Genomic DNA, 22,798 nt, shown 5'->3' with positions numbered 1-22,798 from the left:
TTTTATCAGCATGAAAAGTTGTCTTTTAGTTAAGGGTTTCTTAATTTAATTTATTTTTTGCCAATCCTGGGGCTTGAACTCAGGGCCTCGGCATTCTTCTTGGGCACTTCCTTGCTCAAGGAGGGAGGAAGGGAGGGAGGGATGAAGAGAGGGGGGGGGAGGAAGAGGAGGTGAGGGAAATGGAGAAGGAACTCCTGGCATACAGATAATAAGATTAATAGTCAGTTTCTCACAAGTAAAGCCTAAAAGAATAGGTTTATAGATTATAAACCTTAAAACAGCTAGGTACTAGTGGATGATCACACCTGTAATCCTAGCTGTTCTTAGCTGTTCAAATAAAATTAGAAATCAAATATCTCTGCTGTCCTAGAAATGTGTACAGTAATTAAAGAATAAAAATGTCCCGTCCGGCGGGACGTCAACTAGGGCCAAGAACCTAGGGGGAGGAATGAAAGGGACAGGAGACACGAAGAAGGCAGCAAGACAAGCGTTCTGATCAAGCTGCGAATTTTATTTTTCACACAGGGGTTTATATGCCTCTTCAGGAGAGGCAGGAGGGGGTTGGGGTGTGGGAACCGCTTGGGGCAGGGGGTGTGGTAATGGGATGTTTGCTTCTGCTCCGGGTAGAAGCCAGGTGGTAGGATGTTTGCATATCAATGCAAGCAGACGTGCAGGCACCAAGAATTCAGGGAAGGGGAGAATGTCTCCGACAAAAAAACTTGTACATAATTAGGAAGGATGTTACAAAGTAGCACCTGCACACGTTTTACTTGCTTTTCTCAACTTTTATTCCTGAATTTCTTTCAGCTCAATCTGAATTTGAAGTGTCTGTCTCTGCAAGGAATATCAGAAGATTACTAAGTTTCCAACGCTATCTCAGATCCTCACGCTTTTTCCGTGGCACCACTGTTTCCAGTTCTCTGAACATTCTAGATGATGATTATAATGGACAAGCCAAGGTGGGTATAGATTTTTCAAGAAAACATTGTTAGAAGGAGAAAATAAGGGAGGGGGTGACAGTGTTTAAAAAGAAATTGACTCATTACCTTACTTTTGTAAAAGTAAGCCCCCTGTTCATCACCTTTACAATAAATTTTAAAAATAAAAATAATTATAATATTTTTTGAAAGAAAACATTGTTTGATAAGTTTACTGAAGGCTAATTTTCCTTCATATAGTATAGATTAATAGATCCCTTTTTGGATTGTGACAAGCAGTCGAGCTAATTGTTCAGATGTTTTTGTACACAGCTATTTATTTTTGAATTAGGTATCACAAAACAGAAGAAAACTTCTGAAGTAACTAGTGAAAGTTACATTTATTATGACAGCATGTAAAAAGTAGATAAATAGAACTTTAAACTGTAAGATTACACAGAACCTTAATGCTGACAAGAATACTAGTGATGTCCTGATTTAATATCTACTGTATAGATAAGAAAGATAAAGCCCAGAGAGCAAAGGACATGTTTTAACTGGTTAGAGGTAGACCTGGCATGGAGAAGGTCAGTTTCATTGTTCTCAACTGCATTTTGCAGTCTTACACCAAAGAGAAGTTTTGAAGATTCACAAGTATCTGAATATATTGTAGACATTATTTACTTTATCTCTAATATATTGTTTAAAGGAAATGTCTTCAGGGTGAAGATAAATGCACTTGTTGCCCAAATACGATTTTAATTTAATCTGAAATTTGCAGTCTTTTTTTTTTTTTTTTTTTTTTTTTTTGTCAGTCCTGGGGCTTGAACTCAGGGCCTGAGTGCTGTGCTTGGAATTTGTCAAGGCTAGAGCTCTACCACTTGAGCCACAGCACCACTTCTGGCTTATTTTCCTATGCATGTGGTAGCGGTGAAACCTGGGTCTTCGTGCATGTTAAGCAAGCTCTTTATCATTAGGCCAAACTCCTGAAATTTGCAGTCTGTTTTAAAGGGTTTTTTGTTTGTTTCTTTCTTTCTTTTGTCAGTTGCGGGGCTTGAACTCAGGGCCTGGGTGCTTTCCCTGAGCTTTTTGTTCCAATAATGTTCTACCACTTTAAATCCCAGCTCTATTTGCAAGTTTCAAGTGGCTAATTAGAGATAATATCACAGACCTTCCTGCCCAGCTGGCTTCAAACTGTAAACCTCAGATCTTAGCCTCCTGAGTAGCTAGGATTACAGGCATGAGCCACCAGCACCTCGCTTACTTTAAAGTATTTTTTACCTAATTACCCAATCTTATAAATTTATATAAATTAAGCTGTAGTAGCTTCTCAACAATCGTATCTAAGAGAAAAAAAATGTGCCTCCTTATTTGATGAAAGAAATAAGGGGATGGGGCCGGGAGTTTGGCCTAGTGGTAGAGTGCTTGCCTAGCATGCATGAATACCTGGGTTCAATTCCTTGGTACCACATACATAGAAAAAAGCCGGAAGTGGTGCTGAGGCTCAAGTGGTAGAGCTCTAGTCTTGAGAAAGTCCAAGGACAGTGCTCAGGCCCTGAGCCCAAGCCCAGGACTGGCAAAAAAAAAAAAAAAAAAAAGGAAGAAAGAAATCGGGGAAAAAAATTGTACGTTTACAAGCTCTATTTTTTTTTCTTTTTCTTTGTGCTAATATTGGGGCTAACCCAGAGTTTGAGTGATAACCTTTAACTTTTTTTTGGCCAAAGGCTAGCATTTTACCACTTGAGCCACACCTCCATTTCCTGTTTTTGTTGGTAGTTAATTAATTGCTAATAAGAGTCTCATGAGTTGGGTGCGGTGGCTCATGCCTGTAATCCTAGCTACTCGGGAGTTGAAAGCCAGCCAGGGCACTAAAGGCTGTGAGACTCTTAGCTCCAATTAATCACTAGAAAACGAGAAGTGGGGATGTTGCTCAAGGGATAGGGCGGTAGCCTTGAGCTGATGAACTCAGGGACAACGCCCAGACCCAGAGTTCAAGCCCCATGACCACCACCAACAACAAAAAGAGTCTCATGAGCTTTCTTGCCCTCTTGAGCCTCATATCTCCTGGACAACTAGGATTACAGGTGAGAGCCACCAGCACCTGGCTCAAGTGTTTTTTTTTGTTGTTGTTGTGTTATTGTTTTTAAGTGAGAATATTGATGTTTGAGCTATTGCTATTACTAGCAGTGTCTTAGTGTTCCTCATGTCATCTTAAGTCTTTATACCACGTGAATGTTTACATAAAAAATGAAAGTGTTTTCTTGAATATGACCATGAAGTGTTCAGGTATAGAATAAAAAAAAATGTTTTTAGGATTGTTGTGGAATTTATTTTCTTGGTTAAAGTACAAATCATCCCAAAAGTTAATATAGCAAATTCTATTAATAATTTTATAAGGATATATTGGGGGGAGTCTACTAGAGCTTAATCTTGGGGCCTTGTGCGTTTGCTTATCTTTTTTGCTTACTACTTGATCCACAACTCTGCTTCTGGCTTTTTGTTGATTAATTAGAGAGTCTGTTAGGTTTGTCTGCCTGGGCTGGCTTTTCACCAGGATCACCAGATCTGGGCCTCCTGCACAGGTAGGAATTTCCTATGTGAGCCACCAGTGCCCAGCAAGCACATTTAAATATCCTATTAAGTAGAAGTTTTCTTTTGACTGAGTAATGAAGTCGGATATTGAGTCAGATGACTAAGTTCTGGAATCATACATACTCCTGCTTTCAAATGCCAGCTGTCTCACTTTCTAGCTGAGCAAATTAGTCACTTTTTACCTGTTTCCTTGACTGTAAAATGAGTATTAAAGACAAAGAGCCATAAAACAAATTCAGATACCTGTGGTTCACACCTAACTACTCAGGAATCTGAGATCTGAGGATCAAGGTTTGCAGCCAGATTGTTCAGGAAAGTCTGTGAGACTGCTCCTAAGTCCAGTTAATGAACAGAAGGCCAGAAGTGAAGCAGTGGTTCAGTGATATAACACTAGCCGTAAGCAAAATAGCTCAGGGGCAATGCCTAGGCCCCATGACTGGCACACACAATCTGCTTGGTGGTATTGGTGTGAAGTGCTTTTTGTTTTTGTGGGTCATGGGGCTTGAACTTGGCCCTGAGCTCTTCAGCTCAAGGCTACCTCCTTACCCTTGGGCCAAATCCCACTTCCCATTTTCTGGAGGTTAATAAGAGTCTCAGGTCCTTTTGTGCCCTGGCTGACTTTGAACCTTGATCCTTTACCTCAGCCTCCTGAATAGTTAGGATTACAGGCGTGAGCCACCACACCCAGCAAGTGTGAAGTGTTTGGTTTTTTTTTTTTTTTAACCAGTATTTGTATTTAATAAGTACCCAGTAACTATTATAATTCATTTTTACTAGATTTAAAAAATTGGTATTCTACGCCATGCAACATATGAGCCATAATTCCGTGATTCTGAATTCTTTTAGTATTCTTATAAGTTTATGATAGTATAGAAATAATTGAGGTAAAGACTAACCTGGGTGATGTAAAATTCATTAATTGAAAACCAAAATAATCTTGTTTTTCAAATGGAGTTTATTTTTTGGACATTTTTTGGAGTTGGAAAAGTCATGATTAAAATGAGAATGATAACATGGTATTTCTTAAAGCAATTTAATTGCTTTCCAGTTTCTTTAAGTTCTATATGAACTATCTACATATGATAGGCAATGTTACTGAAATTAAATTACAGTAGGAATGTTTGGTTTTTATTTCAGTGTATGCTGGAAAAAGTTGGAAGTTGGAATTTTGATATCTTTCTCTTTGATAGACTAACAAATGGTAAGTGAAGAATTTGACTCACTCGAGTTAATGTAGCCTCTAGAGACGACCCCGTGCATAGTACAGCCACGGATGGGGTGGAGCTTCCATTTAGTTAGCTTATAGGCCCCCTCCACTGGTACAGGGAACATCATTTTTCACCCTCTCCTGTTTTGGTGACTTTTCTAGAAGCCAATAGAAAAAGTCTCCTGTTTTCTTGTTGTGTGGTTACCCTTGTAGATAATAAAAAACGGTCTTCATCATAACTTAGCTAATGCAGTGAGGCTGCTGCTCTTTTTAGTAACTCATAATGCTCTTATTTCTCCCCTTTTTTTTATTTCTTTTGCACCGTGGCATTTACATTCATGTTTTCTGATGCTGTATTCCCGAGTGGGTAGCGCCACAGGAAAGGCGCACTAGCTACCTTTGAGGAAGCATTCTTTCTTGAAGCTTGTCTTTCGGTGTACTTGAGAGGCATGGCGCACTGTGATCAGCCATAGCTCCCACTCACACTGCCTCCTCGTGGTGGACCAGGGTATGCTTTAGCATCTTTAGGAGGGCCTGCTGGAATTTGTAGAGAGTAAGCATGGTTTGAAAAAACTATCCATGGATGATTCTGACGTGCCCCACTTCCTCCTGAATTTGTCTTAGTTTTGTTTGGAGTGAGGGACTTGTGTTCCTTTAGTCTGTTTAGAAACAGAACTTAATGTGCTTTGGTGATCTCTTTAGGATGAATGTTTTGCCATAATTCTTGGTGGACTACGTAATTCAACTAGCCTTTACCTCATACATCTAAACAGCCTGTTAATAAAATGAAGCAGCTCAAAGTTTTCACGGAGAGCCAATCAGTTCTGCATGTCTGGAACAATAAAAGAAATGTGTGGTGCATGGCTACATTTTGAAGTCACGTGCTTCTTTTTTTGCTTTGGAATGAAGCACTTTTTCTAAGGAATCTAATATGTAAAATGGACACATGCATCTTCCTTAATCTAATTTAGCACTGGTGTGCAAGTTTTAGTGTCACTACATTACTTTCTCTCAGCTGTGAAGATACTTCTGTATACATCTTCTGCATATTATGTATGCACGGTGGGCAGAAACAGATGGGACTGATCCTCTGCAACATGACAAGGACAGTGAGGTTTGCCTGTCCAGCTCCCCTGCCTATTTGTTCTTCCCCACAGTGCCTCTCCTCTCCTGCCTCTCCTCGCTCTTTGGTGATTAGCGTCCTGTTGCTTCCCCTGCCCCTGTCTTGGTGTCTACCCAGGAAATACAGTCAGCTTCCCAGGCCCTTCTCCTTTTTGAAAGTAGTAGAATGTCAGAAGGTCCACCTCCTTCTTGAACTGGGAAATTCTCTATACTAACTCAACACGAATGGCACTTCATTTATTATTTCAGTGCCACCTTTCCTACCTTCCAAGTGTAGCCTTATAGAAATGCTAAACAAATCATAGGCATTACTGGGTTGGGACCTTTGTCATTCATTGAAACAGTTGATTGTTTGCTAAATTTTAGTTTTTGGAAGATACACAACCTGCTAACCCAGGGCTCAGGATGAGGAAAAGAGAACTGACAGTATGGAGGATGGGCAGAAGGATTCCCATCAGTCTGATTACAAACTGCACTCTCTTTGAGTATTCATTTGATTTGGGTATGTGTAGAGAATGCCTCAATAGTTTCCAGATCATTAAGAGTTAGTGAAATCTACCCATATTTAACTACCCACCTTTAATTTCATAGGAAGTGGGTTACCTATAGCTATTTGGATATTACAGGCATTCTCTTGAAGAGATAGTATTAACATCATGTGGGCAGGAAGAAATTCCTTCAACTTACCAAATGATCTTGCAATGGATCTCTTTAAAAAACTGATTAGCCTAAAATTAATTCTGGATGGCTTGTATTCATGGTATCCAAGTATATGGTTTTCCATTCTTTCCTGTGGGGCCATTGCTTTCTTGTATTCCCTACTTTGCTATTTTCCCAGAGGATCCAAGGGAGAAGATGGGGAAGGAGGAGGAAGCAAGACTCAATGACTTATGTTAAGACAAATGGTGTCAGCTTATCTGCTCCCAAGGGGAAATTAGTAGATACATTTGATGTTCCATTTACAGGGATGTGAATGAGATGATTGTTCCAGAAAGCCACATCATTCATGAGGGCATTAGTTGCTAGCCAAGATTGTGATGCAAGTACTCATCTTTATAAAGTAGCTTTTCTATAATTTACTCCTAAAGAAGGGGAAACTTGAAGTCTTGTGGGTTTTTTTGTTGGCAGTGGTGGTAGTAGTGATGTTTTGTTTCCGGGTTTTTTGGGGGGGGGCAGCACTGGGATTTGAATTCAGAGCATTGCATTACTTGGGCTGGTACTCTAGTGGTAGGCATACTTCCAGCTTGTGTGTGTGTGTGTGTGTGTGTGTGTGTGTGTGTGTGTGTGTGTGTGTGTGTGTGTGTGTGTGTGTGTATGCGCGTGCGTGCGTGCGCGCGCAGTGCTCCTAGGGTTTGAACTCAGAGCTTGGGTGTTGTCCCTTAACATTCTTTTACCTAAGACTTGTGCTCTACCACTTAAGCCACAGCTCCTCTTCCAGTTTTGTTTGTTCATTTCTTTTGGGTAGTTTAGTGGAGATAAGAGTCTCACAGACTTTCCTGCCCAGGCTATCTTCAAACCACGATCCTCAGATCTTAGCTCCTAAGCAGTTAGGGTTACAGGCATGAGTTTCTAGCACCTGGCTTGGCCTTGTTTAACCATGAGACTGTGGAGAATGAGGCATCGATGTGAAATGTGTGAAGAGTTTAAGTCTTAAAAATAGGTATTTTTAAAAGCAAAGGACCCATTTAAGTAGAAAAACATGGTAAGATTTCTGGAAATGAATTTATAGTGATAAGAGTTCTACCTTGATTTGTGATACTTGCATCTCCAGCAGCTCTCAGGTTTTTCTGAAAAGTCTGGAAAAAGCAAACGGCTGAGCTTGATGTTGTGGTCCTGAGGCTCTTGAGAGGCCAGTGGTCCCTCCTAGCCTTGTGCTGGTCAGGAAAAACACAACCCCTGCCTAGTAAGTTCTCAGCCAGGTTGTTTGCTCTGGAACATCCCATTTTGCTGAAGGCCAGAAAGTAGAGGAGATATAGAAGTTGAATGTTTTCATTAGCTTATTAAATGAGGGTTCATTTCCAAAGGTTTCTACTATTTATTGTAATTATTTGGGTACCTACTTGAAAAAATAGAAAAATACTCTTTCAAGAGTCTTTTGTTCATAGAAAACTGAAACCATGCAAATTAGTTTTTCCCTTGAGTAGAACAAAAATGTTTTTATACTTAAAGTTCTTAATAAGAAGATGAAAATTTTAGGTAGACCAGATATAAAAAAAGGGATATGTTTTTGATGTTTTATATTCAAAACCCATGTAAGGAAGTGCAGTATGATCAGATACTTGGTATTTCTTACTAATGATATCTCTTCTTCCTTTTTAGGAAATAGTCTAGTAAACTTAACCTTTCATTTATTTAGTCTTCATGGACTAATTGAATACTTCCATTTAGACATGATGAAACTTCGTCGATTTTTAGGTAAGTGATTCTAACCTGTGCCATAGACACAAGACTTATACACGATCTTGTTTTATAACAAGATTCATAGCTTTAAACACATATAACAACAATTCTTCATATGGCGGTAGTTTCATAAGCACCACATAGTTTTCCTGGATGACAAGACATCTGATGGTACATTTCTCTGAATGTTCCCTGTTGATTGTACATGCATATTGACAGGTGATTGTCATCTTTCTGAATCAGCTGATAGCTGTATGGAAAGTATGAGGGGCAGCCGGGTGCCAGTGGCTCACACCTATGATCCTAGCTACTCAAGAGGCTGAGATCTGAGGATCTCAGCTCAAAGCCACCCCGAGTATGAAGTCTGTGAGACTCTTATCTCTAATTAACAGCTAGAAAATCGGAAGTGGTTCTGTGTCTCAAGTGGTAGAGTACTAGCATGGAGCTGAAGAGCTACGGGACAGTGCACAGGTTCAGATTTCAAACCTCATGACCAGAAAAAAAAAAAAAAAAGAAAGTATAAGGGACAAACTCATAATTAGCAGGTTTGAGGTGATTTATCTTTGTGATTGTTGTTCTTAATGTACTATGTGAAGTTATTTCTTCTTTTTTTTTTCCTTATGGTTTATCTCATGTTGTTACTGTATCTTACTTTGGAACCTGGTATATTGCATATGCATTTATTTGTTTATTTGATGATTGGGAGCAAGTAGGGGAGGGAAAGTGGAAGAAAAACATGAGAAGGGGTATCAGTGTTCAAGAAGTAATGTACCCACTACCTGATGAATGTAACCATAACCCCTCTATACATTACCCTGACAATAAAATACAGTAAAAAAATAATTAACAGATTTGTATTGGTATATGTCACACATTATAATAAAATTGGGATTTTTTTTTCCTCTGATGCAGTTATGATTCAAGAAGATTATCACAGTCAGAATCCTTACCACAATGCAGTCCATGCTGCAGACGTTACTCAGGCCATGCACTGTTACTTAAGGGAACCGAAGGTAAGAACTGAGTTTACTATAGGTGAAAATCATCAGAAAATTTCTTTGGACTTACTTTAGAAAACTTTTCTTAAGTTGGTGACTTGACTCCAGATCATAAACTTTTTTTATGAGGATTATCTGGCTTCATTGAATTTCCAAATATAGCTGTCCTTGTAAATGTAACAAATAGAAGATTGGGGTGATGGGAAAGAGTCTAGAGAAGCCCAGGCAAGGCCTACGTCCCTCAGAACTGGGAGCACTTTGAAGATGTTTGGCGTGTACCCTGAGTACTGTGAGTGTACCAAAGGCGAGGCCAGCAGAGCTAGGGTACAATATGAATGGATAGGAAGCTATACAAGGGATCTAGAGCTCTAAGAAATTTATCCTGCCCATAGTTTGAAAATAAATCCAAGATTAGAAGCACAAATACCTGGCAAGAACTGTTTTGGTGCTCCATGGAAGAAAGTGTAATAGTCTTGGAGGGGGAGAAAAGTGGACTGTTTGCAGCATGCATGCCTGGGGAATTAAGAATGAACAGAGGTCATGTTTGAATGCAGCTTCAGGAGTGAATTAGAAAAGTCAAATGAAGACTGAGGCATTTGAGTAGAAAGTAGTATTTCAAATAAAGAGGACTATAAGGTGTGAACTTTGAGGTAGGGTGACTTTCATTTTGTGCATGTGGAGTTGAATATGTTTGTGTATTGTCCAAATGGAGATGTTTACTAGAGAATTAGGAAAGAGACTCAAGAAGTGGTGAGAATTATCAGTTCTAGGTGTTATGAAAGCCATCTCTTTCCATGGACATCTGTTCCTAAAGGTTTTCAGATTGCCTCTGCCTACCCTTAGCACCACATCATAACGGCATTCTCTCTCGGTCTTCATCTGACTAGATGGCAGGAGAGAAGCAGTTGATGATAACTAAAGAACAAAGCCAGTCATCTGATTGATTGATTGCTCCATTGCTTGTTTGATTAATTATAGTACTGAGGATCCCTGGGCTTTGCATATGGTTAGCAGGCACTGTCCCCCTGAGCTATGTAATCTTCAGTCCTCATCTGATCTTCTAAGAGATCATGGGATTTGTGAAAACACTTGATTCATGATTACATCATGAATTATTTTTTGTGTCAGTTTTTTATGTTTTAAAAAATTTTTACTGTAAAGATTATGTACAGATGGGTTATAGTTACGTAAGTCAGGTAACAAAGACATTTCCTTTTGAACAGTGTCACCCACTCCCTCCTCTCTCCCAGATTTTCCCCTCCCATCTCCACCCCACCCCAGGTTGTAGGATTCTTTTCCATCATGGTGTCTAGTGAATCCCACCCCTGAATTGGTTCATCCTCTGTCCCATTGTTTCTGTGTTTCCCCTTCCCCTCCCCAAGTGGAGATAAGAGATAAGCACCTAACTCAGACAAGGTTTTTTTTTTGACAAGTTATGGGCCTTGAACTCAGGGCCTGAGCACTGTCCTCGGGGTTTTTCCTCAAGGCTAGCACTCTGCCACTTGAGCCACAGCATCACTTCCGGCTTTTTTATCTCTGTGGTACCAAGGAATTGAACCCAGGTCTTTGTGTATGCTGGCCAGGCACTCTACCACTAGGCCAAACTCCCGGCCCTGGGCAATTTTTTTTAGCTGAGATAAACATAACACAGGTGATCGAAAAAGATTGTCCATTCTTGCATATGGAGGAAATAATTGAATCTGAATTTAAATTTCACGTTTATCTCCTATTTTAATTTCTAGCTTTTGTCTTTGCTTAATAAAATACAATCTATACATTAGTTTAAAATCCTTATGCTAGTGGTATATGCTCACAGTTCTCACTGTTAGTTCACAGGATCATGTAAGTTCAGGGAGCATCATCCTAATTATAAACTCAATAAAAGCATGCTTAGAGAGTGTTACGGCAGGATATGTCAAGTGCTATCAGAACAGAAATCAGTCCTTTGCTGGAGACAGGTCTGGAAGAGATAACAGGAAGGTGCATCAGTGAAAAGGGGCCTTGTAAGATGTGTAGAAGTTTTCAGAAAAGAGATGATTTTAAGAGAACATGATGCAAAGATTCCAAGAGCCTTTTTTTTTTTTTTTTTTGCCAGTCCTGGGCTTGAGCTCAGGGCCTGAGCACCGTCCTTGGACTTTCTCAAGGCTAGAGCTCTACCACTTGAGCCTCAGCACCACTTCCGGCTTTTTTCTATGTATGTGGTACCAAGGAATCAAACCCAGGTCTTCATGCATGCTAGGCAAGCACTTTAACCACTAGGCCAAACTCCTGGCCCTCCAAGAGCCTTTTTTTAATCTGGAAAGTTTTAGTCAGCTAATAACAAGTTTATATTGTTGTTGTTTTTTGTATGAAATACTCTCAGAAATAACTATTGAGACTGATTGTAATGACTAGTTAACAAGAGTCTTTCTGACATGACCATGTTTTGAACATTGCTGTGAATGTACGCATCTATTGGCGAGGATTTTATTGCATTGTTGGCATAAGTCTGTGCCAATACATAGCCTCCTTAATCATTAGGGCTACAACATGGCCTTGCATTTTAGAACATACCATTGGCATTGAATGACCAATTTGTTGACAAATAACATTTCCAATATTATGGGCCTTCTGTTTGATAATAACTATAATAATAGATGTACAGAACCCTGTGTTTATCCTTTTATTTCTCAGAAACAATCATTTCTGTTAGTGGCCATTTCGTTAAGTCTGTTAAAAAGGAAGCAGTGTCAGGATGAGCTCTGTGACAGCTTTGGGGACCAGGACATTGTGACATCATGGCCCACCCAGTGTCCTGAGTGAAACTTACCAAGGGCTTCTTGCAGGCACTGGGTGGCATTCATGAACAGTCCACCAGAACATTTGCCAAGAAGAGGGAAAATACTCCCCAAACTACCGCTAGCTGTGAATTCAAAACTGTTGTAGTTGTGTGGAGTTGATTTCCAATATGCTTGTGACTTATTATTCTCGTGTCCCACTTTAGCTTGCCAATTCTGTAACACCTTGGGATATCTTGCTGAGCTTGATTGCAGCTGCCACTCATGATCTGGATCATCCAGGTGTCAATCAACCTTTCCTTATTAAAACTAACCATTACTTGGCAACTTTATACAAGGTTAGTGCACTTTCACCAAATCCAGTATAAGTAAATATTTCACATTTCAAGGAAATATGAGAATACTATTCTCATTGACTGTTAGAATTTCAATAGGTTCATATAACTGACAAATAATTGTATATGTCTGGAAAGAGACCTGCTGTTAAGTAACTGAGAAACATATTTTTTGTAGAATACCTCAGTCCTGGAGAATCACCACTGGAGGTCTGCAGTGGGCTTGCTGAGAGAATCTGGTTTATTCTCCCATTTGCCATTAGAAAGGAGGTAAGTTGCCTTAGACAACTATATTAGCTTAGAAATTAAGTTTGCAAAGTAATTAACTATGTTACTTTAAACTGTATTCCATTGGCTATAGGAATGGCTCAAGAGGGAGTTCCTGCCTAGCAAAGCTAAGGTCTTGAGTTCAAATCCTAGTACTAGCACCACCAAAATTTTTTTTTAAATGTTTTTAATGAACTGGGGATTTGGCTTAGTGTTGGAATACTTGTCACACATAAACTGTGTTCCACAGTTTTCATTTTATTATTTTTTGTTCAACTGAGTAGATAAGTTAATCTTATTTAAAGTTTCTATTAAATTCTACTTTTTAGACCTGTATTTCTACTTTATACTCAGCCGAATAAAGTCTTGATAAGATCTAGGTATTAAGATAAATTATGTAAAAAGTAAGCTCACATCTATAATCCCAACTACTCAGGAGCTGGAGATCTGAGGATCGAAGTTCAAAGCCAACCCAGGCAGGAAAGTCCATAAGGCTCTTACCTCTAGTTAACTACCAAAAAGCTGGAAATGGTGCTATGGTGCAGAGTGGTAGAGCACTGGCCTTGAGCATAAAAACTCAAGGACAGTGCCCAGAACTGCTCTCCCCCCCCAAAAAAAAAAGTAAGCACTCTCTGTAATCAGTATATTCATTACAATCTATCTCAAGCAAAAATCCGTGAGAAAGTGAAGAGAAGCCTTTCGATCTTTCAAAGCATAGTCCTCCAGTCATTGTGGGAAGTAGACCAAACCATGAAGTTTTATTCCTCTTTGTATTTCTCCACTTTCAGGCAACAAATGGAGACTCAGATCGGTGCTTTGATACTTGCCACAGACATTAGTCGGCAGAATGAGTACCTGTCACTGTTCAGGGCCCATTTGGATAGAGGAGATCTACGCCTAGAAGATGGCCGACATAGACATTTGGTTTTACAGGTAAGATGGAACTTAAGAGGGTTCTATTTTTATGGTAAGTCTTGTATCTAGGAAGATAGAATTGAATACTCTTAACGTTTTTCAGGGTAGTTAAATCTGGAGCAAAAGCTGGGAAATTCCTCAGATTAATGTCCTCATTTTCCAGAAAGAACACATTGGCAAGTTGGCCACTTAGGAAGACACTATTTATTTGGCATTTTTCATACTCAGTATTTCTTTTCTAACTCTAATTGAACTAAGTTTTATTTGTTTGTTTTGTGTAGTGCTGGAGATTGAGTTTTAAGTTTGGGGTTCACTAGACAAGATCTATATCAATTGAGTTAAATCTTGACACACTATCACACTCAGAATTTCTGATAAAAAGAAAACTTCTTTAAAAGTAGGGATTTTTATTCTAATGGAAAGTAGAAAAAAGAAGGGTTATTTCTATTTTATTTATATTTTGTGGTTAATCTAGTTATTGTGGTTGGTTATTTGGGATTATCAAGCATGGGTAATGTGAGTTAGCAGTTTTCTAGGGCCAGGTGTTAACTGTAACTGCAGTTACTCAGGAAGCAGGCTGAGATTGAGAGGATCATGATTTGAGACCAGCCAAGGCAAAAAGGTATCAAGATTTTCCCTTTCCCCATCTCAGTCAACAAGCTGACACAGTGGGACATATTGTGATCCCAGGTGAGTGGCAGGCCACAGATCAAAGGCTTTCAGTCCAAGACTAGCCCATTAACAAAAACCAAGATCCTATCTGAAAAACAGCCTCAAACAAAAGGTGGTAGGTCATGGTTCAAGTGGAAGCCCTGACTTCAATCTTCAGTATAGCCAAAAATGGAAGAAGAAGAAGGAGGAGGAGGAGGAGAGGAAGAGGAGGAGGAGGAGGAGGGGAAGACTAGGGAGGGGGAGGAGAGGGAGAGGGGGGAGGAAGAAGAAAGGAGAATAAATCTAACAGGCTTCATGTGATTAATATAGAAGATCACAACTTTTCTGTTGCAGGTTTTTGTTTGGGGTTTTTTTTTTTTTTTTTTGGTGGGGGGGATGTCAGTCGTAGGGCTTGAACTCTGGGTCTACATATTGTTCCTGAGCTCTCAAGCTCACAGCTAGCACCCTACCACTTGAGCCAAAGTGCCACTTCCAGTTTTCTGGAAGTTTATTGGAGATAAGAATTACGGAGTTTCGTGCCCGGGCTGGCTTTGAACCTTGATCCTCAGATCTCAGCCTCCTGAATAGCTAGGATTACAGGCATAGTCACTATGCTTGGCTATGTTGAGTATTTTCTTTGTACTTTGAGTGTGGGAATTGAGGTCAGGTTCACATGCATTCTAATAACATGTTCTACCACTGAGCTATAGCACCAGTATACTCTTACATGCTCGCATACTCTCTCTCTCTCTCTCTCTCTCTCTCTCTCTCTCTCTCTCTCTCTCTCTCTCTCTCTCTCTCTCTCACTCTGAGGTACTTTTTTCCATTATTACATTTAAACTTGGTTTAATTGAGTGAAATTGTACTTGTTTGATACAATTTTAATATTTTGCTTGCTAGATGGCTTTGAAATGTGCTGATATCTGTAACCCATGTCGGACCTGGGAATTAAGCAAGCAGTGGAGTGAAAAAGTAACAGAGGAATTCTTCCACCAAGGCAAGTTATAATAGTGATAGCCTGTTCACTTCGTGTTTCAGCACTACATGAATCAAGTAAGGACTCAGCCATGCATAAGAGCTTCACGATGATGTTTGGTATTTTTAGCAACACTCCAACTACTATACTAATTGCACATCTCTTTTGAAAATCAGTTCTGTTTTGGAGTGTTCAAAGAAGTACACATTCATGAATATACATAGAGTAATGTGGAAACATTACTGCACCAAAAGATTTTCCTGAACTTGCTCTATACATTCTCCTGGCTTATGTCATCCATTGCCATATGAACAGATAGAAAGACAAGATCTAAGCATTACTTCATTCAAAATAATCAATTGAAAAGCTGTCTTGTCATGAGGACTATATATGTCCATCTAAGGAATTTGCAGGCATGAAAATGATAATTATATAATTAACCAACAAATGATACATACTAACAACTCTCTTTTCTTAATTTATAGGTGATATAGAAAAAAAGTATCATTTGGGTGTGAGTCCACTTTGTGATCGTCAGACTGAATCTATTGCCAACATTCAGATTGGTAATTACTCATATTTAAATATCTCTGGTTAGGAAAATGCCATTTCAGTTAAGGGAAACATCAAAATATTAAAATTAGCTTAGCATGCACTTGCTTATCTCAGCACTTGAGAAACGGTCTTAAAACACACAAAAAAAATTCACAGTAGACTCATTTCTAAGATTATTTAAGAAATGTTCTCCTGGTTTCCTCTGTTACAACTAGTCTCTAAGCTTTACTAGTCGTTCCTGCCTTCTAGACTTCTTGAATACCCAGCTCAAATGTCACCTCTCCCAGAAGCTGCCTTCCCTCTGCAGTGCCCATAGGTATCACTCATAGCTGTAGGTGTTTCTCAGAGTGCCCATAGGTATTGCTCACAGCCATGCCTTTGATGTGAGTTTGCTGGAACCTTACTGCACTGCAGCAGGAGACAGAGAGCTGTTTTTTGGGGAAACTGATAGCTATAAAGAATAATATCAGGTTCTGTGACTGACCCATGGCAACTGTAGAATAGTATAGGGAAGACTGATGGGATGAGTGCATTGGGATTTGGTTACAGAATGGGGAACCATGGGGGAAGTGGCTTAAGAAGTTGAAAGGGTTGCAATTTTAGTAGCTGTATTGTAGCTTTAGTAGCCTTTGAGCACTAGGGTAAACATAGTGGGATGCATATGCCAACTTCAGACAAGTAAGAAATATCGTAATCCTGTGGCATAATTTTCTGAAGGAAGGGTCATGCTGTAGCATCAGAAATAGAGAAATACAATTCTTACGGTGTGGTTGCAAAGCACCCTCAAGTGGAAGACAGTGGGTAATGATTGGTTTGAGTGCAGAGGTATAGACAAAGAGAGAACTCGGGATGTGAGCATCAGGAGAGCAGAGCAGGTGGGCGGGCTGGGGCTAGCAGAGGGATGGTTCTCGCAGTGAGGGGGTGGAATGATCACAGTTAAGAAGTAGATCTAGTCTGTCTTTATCCTCAAGTAGAATGAAAAAGACTATATAAAATATGGGCAAAAAAGATTGGAAATTGGCAGATAGGTCATTCTATATGCTCTTGTCTTTGTATGTTTGTGGAGTTTTCACTTGGGACTCTAGCCCTGGAGTCATGCTCCCACCTACTCTAGCTTGTTTAAATAAATGTATCTTTGCCTCAGTTAATTACTCCCTAGTTTTGTAAGAGAATTTGAATATGAGATCCCCGCCTTCCCAGATTGGAACTTTGTGCTTTATAGTCTGTCCTGTGGGTGTTCTGCTTTGTGAGCCATACCTCCAACTTGATTTTGCTGGTTATATTGGAGGTGGAGTCACTACTTTTCTGCCAGGATAGCTTTAAATGGCTATCCTCTGAATCTCAACTTCAGTAGCTGGGATTATAGGGAAGAGACACCAGTGCCTGGCTTTTTTTTTTTTTTAATTGCAAGTTTTATGAAGGAACCTCATTGAACTGTTTTGTCAGTGTCGGACAGTTGTAGAACAAGTGGTTAGAGTGACAGACATAAAGAATGATGATAGTTGATTTTTACTGATTCCTCACAATAAGGGTGAGATGACAGTATTAACTTCATGTTCCTCTTTCCAGATACTTACCTCAAATACTAACAGGTTCTGGTGTTGGGTTTCTGATGATTCTTTCTGATCAAAGATCCCAGCCTTTTCTAAGCTGTGATTTTTTTTTCTAGAGCCAGAAATACAAGTTAGTTGATGTAATTTCATTCTTTAGTAGGAATACAAGTTTCATTGAAGAAGTTTTGGGTGTTAGTAGGCATTTTGCAGGGCATCTTATGGAGCCTGGGCATGTAGGGCTAGTGGAGCTCAGGGGAGTGGCAAGTGCTTGAACACCTGTGTTGGAGGACCTAAGGAATAGAGCACTGCCTCCAGGAACACACTACACTTCTGGCTCCAGGTTCTTGCCTATACATTTCCATTAGGTACTTAAGAGCTGAATAAAATTGGAGATTACCATAGAGCCAGAAGTGACTGACAGCTAACTTCATTGAACAGCTTGATTTTAGAGGTAGCATCCCCAAAGATCTCAACCTGTTGGTCCTATGGGAAGAATCAAGATGAATTGTGTTACATCCATGAGAAGATTCTTTACTAGGTATAGACTGCTCATGATTTAGGGTTTGGGGCTTGATGGCGTAACATGACATAACAGTGAGACGATGGCTGCCAAGAGCTGCTGTTTTTGACCAGGGTTCTTTCTTCAGTTCCTTAACCCTTTCTTCCAACCAGACACCAGATCCTTGATTGTAGAGAGATGCTTTGTTCCAGTGATTTTTTTCTATTCCTAGCCACCCTAGAATAGGGCAGTGCATGAAATAGGTTCTCAGTTATATGTGTTAATGTGCATGAAGGGAATGAAAGGATCAATGGAAGAAAGCCTTGTTGCAGGTGTCATCATCAGCACTACTTCTGGCTTTTTCTGTGTATGTGGTACTGAGGAACAGAACCCAGGGCTTCATGCATGCTAGGCAAGCACTGTACTACTAAACTATGTTCTCAGCCCTTGATGTTCATTTTAAGTGAAAAGAAATAATAAACTCTCCTGTCTCTGAGTTTTGGCATGATAAATTGAATTCAGCTGGGTGCTGAATTCACAGCTACTCAGGAGGCTGAGATTTGAAGAATACAGTTTGAAGCTAGCCTGGGCAAGAAAGTCCCCAAGACTTTTATCACCAGTGAAGCACCCAAAAAAGCTAAACATGGAGCTGTGGCTCAAGTGGTAGAGTGCTAGCCTTGAGCAAAAAAGCTCAGTGACAGTGCTCAGGCCCATCAAAAAAAGTGACAACTGTGAGATTTCCATTCATAAAGGAACAAATGAACCACACCAGCTCCCCTATGTCGGCCTCCTTATCCACATGGTGGCAGAGACCCTGCCTTGGCCTCTAGTTATCCTCTTGAATTATGTTCTGTTCTGGTATCTTCAGAATTAATGTAGCCACTGTATATTTGCTTAAGTGGAATAGTTAGAAAAGACTTGATATTTTTTTTTCAGTTTGCCTTTTAAAGTACCTTTGAATTACTTAAGAAATAGATTGTTTGGAAAAGATAACGTAAAGCATACATACACATTCAAATCATTGAAAAATCTGGTTAGATAACATAGGATGTAATGGTTAATATGGTGTAATATTTTTAAGTAAGTTCCAGATTTCAGAGTATATGTTAACTCCTGTTTTCCTCTTGTGTTCTCAAGGTTTTATGACTTACCTAGTGGAGCCTTTATTTACAGAGTGGGCCCGGTTTTCAGACACAAGGCTGTCCCAGACAATGCTTGGACACGTAGGGCTGAATAAAGCCAGTTGGAAAGGACTACAGAGAGAACAGTCCAGCAGTGAGGATGCAGATGCTGCCTTTGAGTTGAACTCACGGTTATTACCTCAGGAAAATCGGTTATCATAGCCCACCCCACCCCACCCCCAAACAGTGGGACAAACTGCCTCTTGGAGGTTTTTAGAAATGTGAAATGGGGTCTTGAGGTGAAAGGACTTACTCTTGACTGCCAAGGTTTCCAAGTGAATGATGCCAGCATTTATTTATTTCAACAATTACTCTGTTGGAGCATTTGAACTTAATTTTTAACTCAAAGACCTGAACATACAGCAATATGTGTGAAACCTTTTGTGTGAAACCTTGAATATGCAAAGCCCAGCAGAAAAAAATAGAAGAGTAACGAAGGAAGCTTCTGGAGGTGTGCCACGTGGTTTTCATAGCATTTGTTCTTCAAACCGTGAAACTTGAACTGAACCCTTCTGCAGCAGTCTCTTGGAATTCAGTCTGTCTGATGCAACAGTGTGTGTGTCTGTACCTTCCACTAAGTTCTCTCTGAGAAAACGGAAATGTGAAGTGCCCAGTTTCTGCTGCCTCTGGCAATGTTTACAAATCAACTCTGAAAATACTGGCTCTAAATTGCCTTGGAGCATGATTGTGAAGGAACCACTAAAAAAAAAAAAAAATTGAGATCAAACTGCAGCTCTTCCCCCTGGTTTGCCTTTTCTTTTTTTTTTAATCCTTTTTCTTTGGATGCCACCAAAGCTTCCCATATGCTGTCTCTTATTTTGTGCACTGGAAACTGAGCATCTGTCAGAGTATCGTCAAGCTTCCACTCCAGTGCTGTTTGGCAATGCAATCTTTTTTTTACGTTGTTTTTAATTGGGGTGGGAGGGAAGAACACGATGTCCTAGCTGTATTATGATTCTGCAGTGAAGACATTGCATGTTGTTTTCACTACTGTACACTTGACCTGCACATGCAAGAAAAAGGTGGAATGTTTAACACCATAATCAGCTCAGGGTATTTGCCAATCTGAAATAAAAAGTGGGATGGGGAAGTGTGTCCTTCAGACCAAGGGTACTAACGTCCCTTTCGCTGCAGTGCGTGAGGTATGTTGTGTGTGAATGTGTGGGTGTGTGTTTGCGCGCATGTTTGTGCATGTGTGACTGTGCATGTTATCCATGTGGGAAAAGATTGGAATTAGCTTTTATTTATTGTTTAGAATGTGACGTAATGAGCAGCCACGCTTGGGGGAGGGGGAAGGTAGGTAAACTGTAACAGACTGCTCCAGTTGCCTTAAACTATGCACAAAGCTAAGTGACCAAACTTCTTGTTTTGATTTGAAAAAGTGCATTGTTTTCTTGTCCCTCCCTTTGATGAAACGTCACCCTTTGATGGGCCTTTTGATGTGAACAGATGTTTTCTAGGACAAAATCTAAGGACTAATTTTAAACTGAAAACATTCCACTTTTGTAATTTGTTTTAAATTGTTTTATGTATAGTAAGCACAACTGTAATCTAGTTAAAAGAGAAATCGGTGCTTTCTTTTAGTTCATTTGTATTTCCCTTGTTACTGTAAAAGACTGTTTATTATGTTTACAGTTTGTTGCAACAGCCATTTTCTTGGGGAGAAAGCTTGAGTGTAAAGCCATTTGTAAAAGGCTTTGCCATACTCATTTTAATATGTGCCTGTTGCTGTTAACTTTTGATGAATAAAATCTTTGATATTTACTTTACAGCTCCATCCTTTGGCAATCATAGTACTGAATGATTAGGCAGTCACAGAAAGCGGCCCGGGTCTTGCATTCAGTGATGGATGTCCTCAGTTAGAGCTGTGTGCAGGCACTGGCCTCTGGGGTTATGTGTTATCTGCACCTTTCAAATGTGCACACCAAGGCATGAAAAGTTGGCTCAGAGTCCCGACTAGTCCCTTGGTCAAGTCAGCTCTGAGACTTTTGTTCCCACAGTTGGGAACTGCATGTGACTTTACTTCACAATACTAGGATGCTATATTTCTATCATTGGCATGCTTAAAGCAAGGTAATGAGAAGCAGCCACTTGTTATCAATGATTTTTCTAGTAGTCTCGTAGATGAAATTTTAATAATTTTATTTCAATATATCTAAAATAGTTCAATGTTCTATGTTTTGTGTGGGGGGGTCACTTTTAGAAATCCAGTATGTTATCTACCTATACCACATTCCAAGTGGCTAACACCACTAACATGTGGCTTGTAGCTACCATATTGAGTAGTATAGATACTATCTAGTGTGAAGGTAGCAGAGTTGTTATAACAGAAGACCAAGTTGGCTTCTGGCAATATGAAGGGGCATCGCCATGGTACGTTATATGTCCAGTATTGGACAAGGACACTTGCTAGCACAGACCATTTCTCAGCACATGACAAACTCACAATAACTGGTATTAAAAAGAAAACAAACAGTAGTATTTCAGTTTGCAATGAGAAATGTTAACTATCGATCATTCTCTCCCTTCAGGCAAATCTTCTTGAGAAGCCAAATTATGAACATCTGACTTAGTTGGTGAGCATGGATTCTGAGCAAGGGAAGCAAGTTTCCTCATGCATCCATCTCCCTGTGCTGATACACCTGCTGATGTTCATGCCTGTGGACCAGAGGGCCCTCTTAACCTGGATTATGCTACATTTTCTGCCAGCAGTTGCTTATTCATATTAGCTGATTGGCAGTTCTATTAGATGCCATTCTCCTCAGCCTTGTTAATTGGTCAAGCTCACTTAGGCTCCATTCTACTCAATTATGTATGTCTTAAAAGTTTAGTACTCCCTGGCGTACTAAACGTATTTGTTGTGTAGGCCCATTTATACATTCTTAAAGGCATACCTCAATATTGATTCCATTTTCCTGCTTACACCTACAATAAACCCATTGAAATATAGTGTTTTGTGCTTAAATGTGACCTACATTTCTCCACAAAATGAAGAAATGGTTTAGACCACATTTTTAAAGTATTATAAAACAATGCAAATTTTACATGAATTTTCAAGATAAACTGGAAACTTTAAAAAATTGTTGAGCATGAAAGTCCTTTGGGGCTCTGGACCCAACACTTAAGTGTCGGCAGAATCTGCTTCAGGAGTAAAGGTTCTTGGAAAGAAATCTTTAACAAGTCCTAGCTTAATAAAAATTGGTTACTGATCAATATATGAATTTACTAATAGTTTGAAGTGATACTCTATTTAATAAAGTAAAAACCACATTTTATGTTATTTGTAAACTTGAGAACTATCCTTGTACCTAAGGTACAAATTAAAGGTGCTAATAATTCCTTTTTAAGATTCTGAAGGGAGGTCTCTTTTCTTCACAAGGCTTCCTTAGCTTTTATTAGGCTGTTTTCTCCAAAAAAAGTTTTCACATCAAAGCTTTCCAGCATACACAAATATCTTAATGGATAGTTCAAATTATTTCCCACACACCCTGCAGCCATGCCTTGGCAAGCACCCGTAGGTGGCGCGAATCATTTGGAAGAGCCCCAGAAGTACATGGTCCTTGGGGAGGGAATGTAACTGACAACAGACATATAGTTTATTTTCTCATCCCTATGCTCAGCACAGGACTGATGTGTTCACTTCTTCAACTACCAAATTATCAATTACTGACAAGCATGTTATAAAGATTATCTCAGTTCCTGTTGTGTATAGTAAAGCAATGGATATTGCTTTGGGGTCAGAATGTGTACAGTGTGCTTTAAGATGATAGTTTTCAGGATCATACGATTAGCATTGTGGGGGTAGTGTTCAGGAGAATGAATGTTTTAATGATGAAAATGGCATTTAAGCTTT

The 22,798-nt window shown here is 39.6% G+C and overlaps 1 protein-coding gene across 3 annotated transcripts in view; it reads left to right on the top strand.

Moving 5' to 3' along the window:
• Positions 1-21,898, top strand: part of Pde7a (phosphodiesterase 7A) — an 80,786-nt gene extending 58,888 nt beyond the window's left edge. For 2 of the 3 annotated variants that reach the window (XM_090338882.1, XM_090338883.1), the window contains exons 4-13: positions 808-959; positions 4,647-4,710; positions 8,158-8,253; positions 9,151-9,251; positions 12,220-12,351; positions 12,527-12,618; positions 13,404-13,548; positions 15,082-15,178; positions 15,643-15,723; positions 18,902-21,005. In XM_090338882.1, the coding sequence (XP_090195008.1) occupies positions 808-959; positions 4,647-4,710; positions 8,158-8,253; positions 9,151-9,251; positions 12,220-12,351; positions 12,527-12,618; positions 13,404-13,548; positions 15,082-15,178; positions 15,643-15,723; positions 18,902-19,107 (1,166 nt within the window). In that variant the 3' untranslated portion in view covers positions 19,108-21,005. Of the gene's footprint in view, positions 1-807; positions 960-4,646; positions 4,711-8,157; positions 8,254-9,150; positions 9,252-12,219; positions 12,352-12,526; positions 12,619-13,403; positions 13,549-15,081; positions 15,179-15,642; positions 15,724-18,901; positions 21,006-21,476 lie in introns of those variants that run through there. The other variant, XR_016536653.1, reaches the window with a different exon arrangement.
• Positions 21,899-22,798: the final 900 nt, after the last annotated feature.

The sequence above is a fragment of the Megascapheus bottae genome, chromosome 9 (assembly GCF_031878675.1).
Source record: "Megascapheus bottae isolate mThoBot1 chromosome 9, mThoBot2.hap1, whole genome shotgun sequence".
NCBI lineage: Eukaryota > Metazoa > Chordata > Mammalia > Rodentia > Geomyidae > Megascapheus > Megascapheus bottae.
The sequence above is the reverse complement of the archived record's forward strand: the minus strand, read 5'-3'. Positions and strand labels throughout refer to the sequence as shown.